The sequence below is a fragment of the Anopheles ziemanni genome, chromosome 2 (genome assembly GCF_943734765.1).
Source record: "Anopheles ziemanni chromosome 2, idAnoZiCoDA_A2_x.2, whole genome shotgun sequence".
Classification (NCBI taxonomy): domain Eukaryota; kingdom Metazoa; phylum Arthropoda; class Insecta; order Diptera; family Culicidae; genus Anopheles; species Anopheles ziemanni.
This window is the reverse complement of record NC_080705.1, coordinates 83,364,970-83,376,745: the sequence shown is the minus strand read 5'-3', so window position 1 is coordinate 83,376,745 and position 11,776 is coordinate 83,364,970. Positions and strand designations below refer to the sequence as shown.

The following is an 11,776-nucleotide window of genomic DNA, read 5'->3' as shown; positions in this document are numbered from 1 at the left end:
AACATTAAATTTTGTTTTTACAGATTTGATGGGATATTTAAATATTTAGATAATTTTATTCAATTCAAAACATCAGTCTTCCACGCATTGAAAAGCAAACGATAGTCAAATTTCTATTTTTAATCGTGAGGCAACAGTATCTGGAACTTCATTTGGAAACTAAACATCCGTTCGGAAACCATTTTCCATCTCAGGCCGAACAAAACGACTAGCTATAGCAAGATGTGGCCAGATAACGCTTTATGGTTGGTGCATGATTTCATACCGAAAACAAATGTTAAAATGTGTTTTCACTGCTCGTGTTCCCTCGGACGGACGTGGCCCGTGGTATGTTTGGGGAGATAGAGTTCTAAATTTAACTGCGCGTGATGCTGCCGGAACCCATCTGCCAAACAGACGAGCCGGTTTTAATCGACCCCGTATCACACATCTGAAAAAGTACTGCACAGGCCATGCGCGTGTAGCGCACTTTTCCAAATCCAGCAACGCCCGAGGAGATGCAACATAGTATTTTTTGTATTCTGTCCGTCCATGTGTTCCATCCAACAGCAGAACAGAGAATTGTGGAATGAACGGACTCCGGGGAATTGGTTTGGTGTCGAATCCATATTGCGGCTTATGTTGTTTTGTTGTTGCCTTTTCTAAATCTTCTCTCTCCTAGTTGGCCATTCATCGAGCATAGAGCGTTTCTTATGCTGCCCCCGTTGCCTCTGCCAACCATCTTCGATCTTTCCTTTTTACGCCCTACACACGAACCGGTCGGTGTTTCATTTCCATTTCTATTGAAACCACGGCGGGGTATGGGTCGGGCCGGAACGGGAAGGGAAACAAAAATCTTCGAGCACGAAAAGAAGAAGCGCAAGCCACGAAACCAGCTTAAGAAAATTGTCTGCCCAGCCCGTGGTTATGTTGACGGTGGCCGGTAGAAGACGTCCCGAAAAGCAGCCACCGACAACCTTACGGTTCCAAGCCGGGGGTCATTATCGTTGGTTGAAACTCCTTTTTTACGGTCGTACTTTTTTTTTCTTAGCCTTTTTCTTTCACCCATATCTGTGTTCCTTCGTGGTGTGTCTGTTTGCGGTTGCCACAAACGATTCGATGCACCCCGCGCTGGGTGCATTTCTGCTGATGATGGTGCTTTTTTTTCTTAACGCCTTCCTCTCGATGCACATTTTCCACAGGAAGGCACCACATGTGTGCCATTCTCAAATTATCGTGCGCACTGGAAGGTGCACTTTTAACCAACACACTAATTTCGTGTTTCTTCTTCCGTACACCACGTTTCTTCGATATTTCTATTCTTCCCTGACACGATCGCAGTTTACATCCACTCAAAAGTTTTTAAGTTTTATAAAAAAGGTCTTAACTAACTGCTTTAAATGATCTTAAACGTGCACTCATTAAAAAAAGTAATAATTTTAATTTCCTCCCACTTCCCATCTCATTAGCATAGAAATCACATTGTGATCTTCACACTGGCAAAGAACATTACCTCGTTTTAATCACTGCACACTTCCACTGCTTCCGGGAGGGGCGTTATCGTTTGTGCCACAGAAAATAAATACCACTCCTTATCGCTCTCACTTCCTTTCGAGGCCGTCCGTTCTTGGTTGGTTCTGATTTCACTTTTTTCTAACGTTTTTTTTGCTTCTCCTATCTTCTTGTACCGAGACGGGAGAACCGGTTTCTTCCCGTCCGTTCGGTTCGATCGTTCGCGCGTGACTGAACTTTTCTTCCCGACGCCGTCCGAGAACAACCTCGCGATCTTCGCGAGCTGCTCGAGACGTTCTTAGGAGATGAGCGCGCACCCACAACCACGATCATGCATTATCTGCTCTTCAGCGTTGCCTAGTAACGTAGGCTGCTGATAGTGAATCGCCATTCATAACGATCGTTTGTAGAGCACATGTCAGTATCGAATAGATTTTTTTTTTATTTTAATTTGGAATTTTCGAATTATTTCGAAACCTTCTCTTTTAAAAGGTTTCAATGAAATGAAATCAATATTTACATACACTATATCACTACGATTCCAATACCCGACACGATGGTATCTATATAAAAATAGTAAAATAACATCGCCAAAGGAAGAAGAAAAACATCGAATAACTTTTCAAATCAAATCTCTCTCTTCATGATAGGTTGAGGGGGAATTCGCCAAACTTTTTAGGGAAGTAAAAATATTTTTGTTTATGAAATTTAGGATTGGCACACTGAATTGCTATTAAGAAACGAGTTCAATTTGTCTATCAAAAATTTAAAAAATTAAAAATATAAGTTTTTGATACTGCTCTAATTTCGCAAGGTATTTTCGAGAAGCAATTTGAAAACCAAACCAGTACTAGCTTATTTTCAACATATTCCCAACTACCACCTTCGAACGCAAAATAAAAGATTTTATGTGTTGTTATGATTATAAAAATAGAATATTGTACAAAAGCAGCCGTATTTGTTAATCATCTTTTTATTTTGAGTCAACGGCATTTAAAATACTAACAAACCACAACCGATGAATCCTTAAAGTACTTTTCCACGATTTTTCATTACCTGCTCTTTAACGGCATAGAACCACGGACCGATTTTCGTGTTTTCCAAACAATCTTTAAATGCCTGGCATCCTTCCATGCTATTGAGGACACCAAACACTGCCAGATCGGCTAGATTGGGCTGCGAGCCACCGAAAAAGGTGCTTTTCTTCTTCTCCACCTCATTGATCCATTTGTCGCACGCGTCGTAAATATGCGATCGTACATCGTCGCTGAGCTCGTGACGTTTTTTGAGACGTTTGCTAATGCCCCACATTGCAAATGCCCCCACGTAGACCATCAGATCGCGCTCCCATTTGGGAAAATGGATGCTCCAATCGCCGACGTCGGAAAACCATTCAAAAGTTTCCAGCGCTTCCTCTTTCGTGCGGTACACGTTGGGGGAGATCAAGTGCACGAGATGATCGTCTGCCCATGCGCGCCATTTTCGCTCCTCTCTGCAACGAAAGGCTTATGTTGAGAATCAAATTTTAAAATAATCTGAACTATCAACTTACTCTTGCACTTCCTTCGATCGTGGATCAACTTTCTTCTCTTGGAACATCAGGAAATATTTGTTCATGATGTCGAAAACCTTTCTGCCAGCGTCATTTTCGTACGATATGGATGGGTAGTACGTGGCCAGTTCCCCGATGTCCTGTGTCTTGTCGCGAAGATAGCTGGATATCGCGGAGACGATCATACTCGAGTCTGTCAATTGAACATACTTTCCGTTTTTGGTTTTTGCCAACAGGATCGGTACTTTTTTGCTATCCGACCACCGTATATCCTGACGGAGAACGGCGTCCACCTCAACCACCGAATAGGAGAGTCCACTGTGATCTAGAAACGCTCTTACCTACGAAATGAATTCAAAATATCAAACCATCTATAAAATGAACATACATTTTCTTACCTTGCAGCAGAACGGGCAGGTTTGAAATTGAAACAATACTAAATCCAGACCAGAATCATCCTTCGGATTGACGATTTGGCGCATAATCTTCACATTCGGTAGCTTATCAAGAACCTTCGGTCCCACATGCTCGTGAAGCATATGATCGGTCACTCCACCTTTGAAGTAGTTGTAGCCGGACCAACCCGTTCCAACCAGAGCACCGACCGCGACACCTTTCAGCGCCAGACCGAGTGTACTTGTGGGCTTTTTCGGTGCTCCTCCCGTAGCCAAACGACGTACCAAACCAATCCGCTGCACTTTGGTCACATTCTGTAGAGGAAATCTCGCCGTTATCGTCGCAATAGTGCCCAAACGGAACGTTGCCATTACGTAAATGTATACGAACACGGGCGATGGTTTTCCTTTTTGCTTTAATCAAAGTGCAACCGAACTCCCGATAAAAATTGCTTGTTTTCTCATAATCAGCCGGCCGAAAACAACAATCGACGAACTGTCAATGCGGACTTCATCGACAAATCCAATAACACTTGACAGATAGCGACCCAACGAGCAAAGGAACTGTGAAGCACCCGGTGAATGAGTGGCTCAATGACGCACCCAATAAGGTTCCATCAAGGAGTTATGCAGCTACTATTTGAAAGACCTATTCATCCATGTTTGGGAGTCCGCGACAGCCGAGCGGTAGCGCCGGTTAGAAAAATCGGCCCATGAGCGACGGGGCTTACCACCCCCTGACTATCCACGTACACATAGGGCAAAAAGTCACGTAAGCACTTAACGGGGCAGGCATGACCAACAAGGTCGTTACGCCAAGAAGAAAGAAGTGATATTTTTAATCGACATCCGATAAAAAGTGAATATCAGGTCCTGGTTGAATCATTGTCACTCCATAGGCTAAATGTAATGGTAGAACTCCTCTGATTTTCAACGTTCTACTGTATTTCTTTGTTAAAAATAGGTTCATAAATATTTCTCGAACCTAAGTTACAAATCGCGCAAAAAACCCTTAATCTATGTCAAATCATTCAGTATGAGTCGAGTAAACCCCTGGTCACAGCTTTGCGCAACCGCGTGCGGTTGCATTTTTTCCCATGGGGGAGATAGGAACTGTCATGGGCTGTCACCGCAGACGCAAGACCTTGCGGTTTCTGTACTAAAAAATCAAACGAGTTTGATTCTTGCCGCAGACTCTTGCGTTTTGATATGTCAACAGTAAATATTGCTCCTAGTAGACTTTAATGAGATTGTATGCTCATATAAGTGGTAAATTCAAACATTAAAGTATTATTTTTGGCAAAAAGCTGTGCTCGTTTGACAGATCAAAAACGCAACCGCATGCGGTTGCGGAAAGCTGTGACCACAGGTTAAACGACGCACCTCGTGTCTGGACGAATCAAATCTGATCCGAATCCGTCAAATGGGATTCGAATCTTTAGAATCCAACCGGATCGAGTTTTCGAATCTTTCGAATCCCGTTTCTGTCAACACTACTGTTTATTTTCGCTAGTCACTCTAAATCGCTTCGATTCACTCGTAGATTGTCTGTGAAATTAACCGCAAGGCATAGAAAATGCTCGGAATCGAAAACTTCCCCGAATACGAAGTGCCTGGAGCGCGCAAGGTTCAGTTTTATCCTTACGAATCTAATGGAGGGTAAGTGCCAGGAATTGTAACCGTAAATCGTTCGTACATTGTTAGGTTATGCGGTCCATCATGGAACCCCAACAATGACTGGTATTTTGTTTTTCAGGAGCGTCGTCGCAATTGCCGGAGATGACTTTGCCGTTATTGGTGCGGACACTCGGTTGAGTTCGGGCTATTCGATCCACACCCGTACCCAGAACAAACTGTTCCGTTTGTCGGACAAAACGGTGCTAGCTTCCACCGGTTGCTGGTGCGATACCCTCGCGCTGACCAGTCTGGTCAAGGTGCGCATGCAGATGTACAAGGACCAGCACCAGAAGAGCATGTCGACTCCGGCCGTCGCGCAGATGCTGTCCATTCTGATGTACAACCGGCGCTTCTTCCCGTACTACGTGTCGAACGTGCTGGCCGGCTTGGACCAGAGCGGAAAGGGTGTCGTTTACAGCTACGACCCCATTGGTCACTGTGAGATGACAACCTACCGTGCGGGAGGTTCCGCCGGACCGCTACTGCAGCCGGTGCTGGACAATCAAATTGGCATGAAGAATATGATCAATGTAAACCCGGAACCGGTATCAATGGAAAAGGCCGTTTCGATTATCAAGGATACGTTCATTTCCGCAACGGAGCGTGATATCTACACGGGAGATTCCGTCATCATCAACATTATCACCAAGGATGGCATCAAGGAGGAGACACTACAACTTCGAAAGGATTAAACTCCACGGGTTTATCGCTGTATTTCTCACTGGTTTGGAGTAATAAATTTAAAAGGATATATATTTGAAGGATCTTTTTGTAAGCAATGGGAAACAATCTTGTTTAAGACTTTGTGAAAACGGTTGTATGCATTTATTTGAGTAAAATTTCACTTCTATCAATAGGACTTGATGAAAAAAGGGATTTGCCTGCATCAACTTGCGTATAATGATTAATTCTGTATCATTTTGCAGAAACGTAATAATTGATCAACTGTATTACTTATCATTTGCTTCAGATTTGGAGAAACGTAGGTTAGTGTGTCAGAGAGGTATGGGAACACAACTTTTTCGGTTTGTGGAGGGACTGTTGCAAACGATTGCAGTGTGAGCTTATTAGCAAAGTTAAGGAAAACCATTTTTAAGCAGATTAGTCATTGCCCTACGTTTGTCTATAGTTCGAAGTCCCTCGTTTCCGTGGAGCTGTTGCATGTGGAACCGGTGAACCTAATTCACTTGAATGTTGGAACACATCGATAATAGATCGTTATAATATATCGTGCATATTTTTATCTACTGCACATCCGGTGAGCCGACAGTTCCCGAACCACGATCAGTATTTTCCCAAACCGGGATGATAGGAAATCGTTTTCAGTATATGAAGGGCTGTCGAGAGCGCTACGTAATTCTTTGAGCTTCATGAAACGCTTTTGCATTTATCAAATTTCTAATTCACGCAAATTCCGTTTACGGGAATGTGCAACATGCTGTGCATTAATAGGTTTAGTTCCGCTCATATTGCCCTAAACATAAAGGTTTGTGTTGCTACATAAATGCTTCTCCATTGCCGAAAGCCGACAGCCGGGATAGGAATCCTTGGGCCATCTTTCATATATTGTAAAATGATCGCTTAACACATGATTTTCATGATTTACGTTTCTTAATGAATAGAATTATTGATGAAAGTGACTTCTCCCGCGACATGACACTGCATACACGCACACACACGGCCCGCACACTTTCGCAGACGATCGATTTTTATTATTATTGCCTCCCGACGTCTCACTTCTTACCGGGAGGCGCCATCGGGGTGCCGATATCCTTTCCGCGCAATTTCATTCCAATCACACGCTCGATTTTGCCCAAGATCAAATTGTTCGGGATTCCGCGACCGGCCTCGTAATCGTTCACGATCTGAGGCTTTTCACAAATTGCCTACAAGGGATAAGCGGCACAAAAAAACATTAGCATCCGGAAACAGATTAAATGGCCAATGGGAGGTGGCTCACCGTGGCAAGATCCTTCTGGCTTAAGCCCTTCGATTGCCGACCCTGCATAATCAGTTTGGCGACTGACGGAGCCAAGGTTTTGTGGCGCAGTTCGTCCGTCTCGCGATCCAGCTTTGCTGTATTTTTTGCCGGACCATGCTGCTTGTTCGTTCCGGCATTGACTGAGAGAGAGAAGGAATGAAAACAAACAAAAAATTTATCATACTTGAAAGGGATGCGAAAATCATCAGTATTTCGACATGACGACTTTGGTTACATTTCCTCATTGTGAAATGTAGTACAAATATGGTCATGTCAATAAGAAGAAAAAAGTATCGGGGGGCCATGCGTTCTTGCCAACATGATGCAATTGTAACTCCACATCGCCACACTTTTTACCGATGGAAAACAGTTCGCTCATGATTGGTACCTACATTTTTGAGTCGTTTCTACAGGAATACCCTGCCGGCGAGCCTGATTGACGGCGGTTTCAGTCTTTAGTGCGGATGCTTTTGGTGCTTTTTTACGCAATACGGTCACGGTGTCCCAGTCACTTTCGGACATCTTGCCTTCCGTTTGCTTTGCTGCACTGAGATTAAAACAAGTTTTACGATACGGAAAATGTGGTTACTTGTGCTAATGTACTGAGATCAAAGCAGACTGTGGATAATAATTGAATGTCCCGGAGAAAACTTGCACTGTTTTTTATTTCGTTGCTGGCTGCAGCAATAACTGTCCGGCGGAGATAAAAATGATCGACGTTTCGAGAATTGAGTGCTGAAAGTGTGCTGAATAACATTCAGCAGGATCCGTTGCTTTTCTTGCCAAATTTGTTTTTTTTGCTAAAAAACCAAGTACTAAGGAGATTTAGTAGAAGCCAAACATGTTTTTAAAGTTATTTCTTAAAAATGTTGTTCAATTTATCACGATTTTGAAAGGTAATGTAATTATTTCCATTAAACAAATATTGAACTGTTCAGCTAGCCACTGTAAACGCAAGTAAATCCTTTAATTGACAGTTCCATCAAGGGATCGGATCAGACTCATGAATCATTGTAAACATTACACTTCACTATGTATTTGTACAACCACTTGTTTTCACTAAATTTTGGAAAAAATAACTTTTAATAGTATTAACTTTCTGATGTACCTAAAGGCATCCTAAATGGGTAATATAAACACAATTTTATAAACTTGTAGAATGGAATGTTTCTTTTAAAAAAATACATAGTGGTTATCCTACACTGGACAGAGAACATGATCTCTCTTACTCATTACCCCGGTGGCAAATTCATCATGCTTTCTCGCTCTGTTGGTATCAATTGCCAACTAGACAAAACAAGAAAGCGTGATGATTTTGCCACTATAACCAAATCCCATTTTTCAGTCGACTTAGCTCAGTCTGCTCGCTGCGTTCGCAACGGGTGCCACCTTTTTCTTCACCCATAGTCCAGTGATACTTGTTTTAATGTTGTTTCCAGCAGTGTAGCTCCTCGGAATATCATATAGTTTGATGGTTTTGCTTTATGAAGGCAACCTAGCTGTCGAACCACTAATTTTCGAACGTTATAAAGTAGTAAATAGCATTATGTTTACGAATGGACGAATGAAAACAAAACACCGGTTGACAGCTGGTAGCTAGTGGTGGGCATCATTGAACCCACTCTTCGACCGAAGGAACTATCATAGGTTCAGCTGTGAATTACCCCACTAGCTCTTCGTTTGAAACGGTTAAATGACCTTGAAAACTCATGGGGTTTTCCTCGTGTGAAGGTCATTTAATCGGTAAACCGATTGAAGCGTATCCATACACGGAGAGGATGTGTTGGTGCACAGCATGCGCATGTGTTCGTGATCCCGGTTAATTCTTCATTTCTTGAGATGCACTGCTCAGTTGTCAAAAAGTCGTCGGCGTTGATTGTAGTGCGTGCTAGTACTACCGACTGCAGTACAAGACGCTGCGGATTGTGCATCACAAGAAATAGGAAAACTTCACTGATTTGCTTCTCCAGTGGGGGAAGCAGAAAAGTTGCTTCCGATCAATAGTCTGCGGGTTCGTTAGCTAGTGCTGTTTATCTCAAGTTGTTTCCCCCTTACATTTGCGTTGTACGTGCTACGGAAAGGGTGTGTGGTGGCAGGAGGGAGGGTTAAAAGCCAAGGGCACAGAGGGACGGGAAAGGAATCTGGTGTACACCGATACGGGAGTGGGAAGAAGAACAAACAAGCGCCACGGCGGAGAGTGTGCAGAAAGAAAACACAGCCGCTGCTGGCTGCACAACGGAAGCGAGAGGCTGTTGGCTTCATTTCCCTTTTTTCGGTACAATTGTTTGCAATATTCGTGTGGTGAGAAATTCCGATCGAAGTTTCCGGCGCGACGCGATGGAAACGTTTGCGGCCGTGAGCAATGTCGTAGCCGATGAAATGCTTTCGTCTTCTTGCGCTGCTGCTGCGTCGTCGCCGCCGCCGCCGTTTGGTGTTGCCACGGCAAGAGTAATGATTTTCGAAGGGTTGAATGAAAAGTGCTTCACCGCATGTCGTTTCATTCCCCACCCGCCTTCCATCATAAATGCCATGATTGAGGGTGGGGTAGCTCCTGTGAAGAGCTTGCAAAAGTTTTGCTTGTCGAAGGGTGGGTAGTTGATGTCGGGGAAAAGGGTTTAAAAAATTTCCATCCGGCTGTGAAGCTGGCTTCCGCTGGCGGTGTAGTGAGAAAAACTTGCGTAAACGAGACGGAAAAAGGTTTGCATCTGTCACCAGGTCCCCATCGGGCCAGCCTTCTTTCGCCTGTAGTGAGACTTTTCTTTTCCGTAATTGTGGATCAGGCTTTTCATTGCTCCGAGGGCACGGTGTTTGGCTTCTGGCAGTCACACCTTCCTGGCCGCTTCACACCGTGCGGCGTACTGCCATTGATGGTGGCCCCATGGCGACGGAAAAACTGGAAAAAACGAGGAAGTGATTTTCCTCCAGCCGATTCAACCGAGCAACAGCAGCAGCAGCAGCAGCAACATTTAGCAGCATCAGTAGGCCGTGGGGTGGCGAGCGATTCGTTTGACGTTTCGCTTCCTTTTGTTTTCCACGCGCAGCCTTTCACCATCTGTCATACTAAAATTCGTGTTTGTTGCAGGCTCCACAAGAAGCAGGAAGTACGCTTAGGAAGTAGGGCTAAAGTGGTGCCGTAATGAGGCAAACAAGGTGGATGATTTGTTGAACCTCTATTGCGCCGACCCGGTAGTGTTTGTGCGTGTTTGTGTCTGTGTTCGGTTCGCTCCTGGAGTGCAATGCGTCCCTGAAGAAAGGAGTCGCAAACGTGTGGTTTTGATCCCGTGCGCCCGTGGGTGTGTACGTGTTTGTGGCCCGTCGTCAACGCAGAAAAAAGGAGATTTCGTGGAAAAAAGGGCAACCATCGTGTGGGTTGGGGCGCACCAAAAGTGTTTAGGGCGAACGACGACGAAGTGCAAGTGGTGAAAAAGAAGAAGCTCTCGCGAGAAGTTGTGGCGAGTTTTGTTTGTGTTTATCTGTGTATACCCCTCCTGCGACGGTCATCTTCATCATCATCAGCAATGGGTGTGCGGCGCGGCGGGTCGTAATCTTCGTTCGTTCGCCTCGCGGAAGTGTGTGCATGTGTGTGCTGGTTGACGCGAACGCCCCGGAGAACGCACACTCGCGCGCGCACACAACGCAATCCGTCCGCCGGTAGACGGACAACCGCAACCCGTAGATAACCCAGTGTGTCCGTGTTCAAGACACACACAAACGCGCGCGTGTGCACCCGTGTGCACCACCGACCTACCGACCGTCCCGCAGTCCAACGGCGATAAGGTCCTTGCTGCTCGGGCGAGCGCAGGGAGCGGTAACCCGGCGGCCATGGGTGCCCAGCAGGTGAAGGAACGGCCGACCGGAACTTCCTCAACCCTCGGTGCCGGCAGCTCGATACGATCCAGCCGGAGCAAGCCCCGCTCGTCCAAGGATGCGCGGACACTCGGCTCGAACATCTTCACCGAACATAGCGGTAAGAACTTCCACCAGATTTCCCCCACTGGAGGGTTTGAGTAGAAACAATTCTCATTTGTCATTTTCACATTCAGTTCGTTCTGGTAGACCCGCAATCTAACCTAGGCCAATCCCCCCCGACCGCATACGTCCGTATCCCAAACTAGCAGATAAGGATACTGAAACATACCGCACGGGATTTGTTTGCTTTGGGTTCAATAATTCTGTCAGCAGATCGAAGGAACCGTTTGCTTTGTGGCCGCAGCGCTGTGTGGTCCTGTTCTGCTTTGTCGGAAGAAATCGGTGTGGCCTTGCACTTCGAAACCACCGTGCCCAAGCGGGCCGATGACATTTCTCCGTGAGTCATTCAGGGGTCCCCATGGCAAGTCAACATTATTCCTGATAATGCGCAGAGAAATGGTTGTAGAATGGACGGACTGTGGATGACATTTTTCTGGGATAAAGCACCATTGCTGTCGACAACCCAAATTCGAAGGGAATGGATGAGAGAGAGAGAGAGAGAAAGAAGGAAAAATACATTGCCGGAAAGCCACGGGGAAGAGTGTACGGCGAGTTCCTGGTTGTATTTGGTGGGTTTTCATTCATCCCACACGGTCGTACCACCGGGAACGGAGAACATCGGTCTCTCCCTACTGCGCTGCTGCGCTCCGGAACGAATGTTGCGCTTCCGTATGCGCATCTCCGCCGTCCGCCCGTGTGCCGTGTGTCCTT

General features: G+C 45.3%; 4 protein-coding genes across 4 annotated transcripts in view; 2 read left to right on the top strand and 2 right to left on the bottom strand.

Annotated features, from left to right (window-relative positions):
- Nucleotides 1-2,466: 2,466 nt before the first annotated feature.
- LOC131292681 (prostaglandin E synthase 2) lies at nucleotides 2,467-3,904 on the bottom strand. The gene is made up of 3 exons (XM_058320847.1): nucleotides 3,442-3,904; nucleotides 3,044-3,384; nucleotides 2,467-2,983 (listed from the first exon to the last, which is right to left on the bottom strand). The coding sequence occupies exons 1-3, from the start codon at nucleotides 3,808-3,810 to the stop codon at nucleotides 2,518-2,520; spliced, it is 1,176 nt and encodes a 391-aa protein (XP_058176830.1). The 5' UTR covers nucleotides 3,811-3,904; the 3' UTR covers nucleotides 2,467-2,517.
- A 1,038-nt stretch (nucleotides 3,905-4,942) lies between these two features.
- LOC131284323 (proteasome subunit beta type-1) lies at nucleotides 4,943-5,876 on the top strand. Its single transcript, XM_058313181.1, has 2 exons — nucleotides 4,943-5,097; nucleotides 5,195-5,876. The coding sequence occupies exons 1-2, from the start codon at nucleotides 5,015-5,017 to the stop codon at nucleotides 5,805-5,807; spliced, it is 696 nt and encodes a 231-aa protein (XP_058169164.1). The 5' UTR covers nucleotides 4,943-5,014; the 3' UTR covers nucleotides 5,808-5,876.
- A 454-nt stretch (nucleotides 5,877-6,330) lies between these two features.
- Nucleotides 6,331-7,832, bottom strand: LOC131287846 (endothelial differentiation-related factor 1 homolog). The gene is made up of 3 exons (XM_058316935.1): nucleotides 7,489-7,832; nucleotides 7,076-7,236; nucleotides 6,331-7,001 (listed from the first exon to the last, which is right to left on the bottom strand). The coding sequence occupies exons 1-3, from the start codon at nucleotides 7,616-7,618 to the stop codon at nucleotides 6,849-6,851; spliced, it is 444 nt and encodes a 147-aa protein (XP_058172918.1). The 5' UTR covers nucleotides 7,619-7,832; the 3' UTR covers nucleotides 6,331-6,848.
- Nucleotides 7,833-10,803: 2,971 nt separating this feature from the next.
- Nucleotides 10,804-11,776, top strand: part of LOC131281261 (tyrosine-protein kinase Abl) — a 29,264-nt gene continuing 28,291 nt past the window's right edge. Inside the window, exon 1 of the mRNA XM_058310534.1 lies at nucleotides 10,804-11,063. Coding sequence (XP_058166517.1) covers nucleotides 10,919-11,063 — 145 coding nt within the window. The 5' untranslated portion in view covers nucleotides 10,804-10,918. The remainder of the gene's footprint in view (nucleotides 11,064-11,776) is intronic.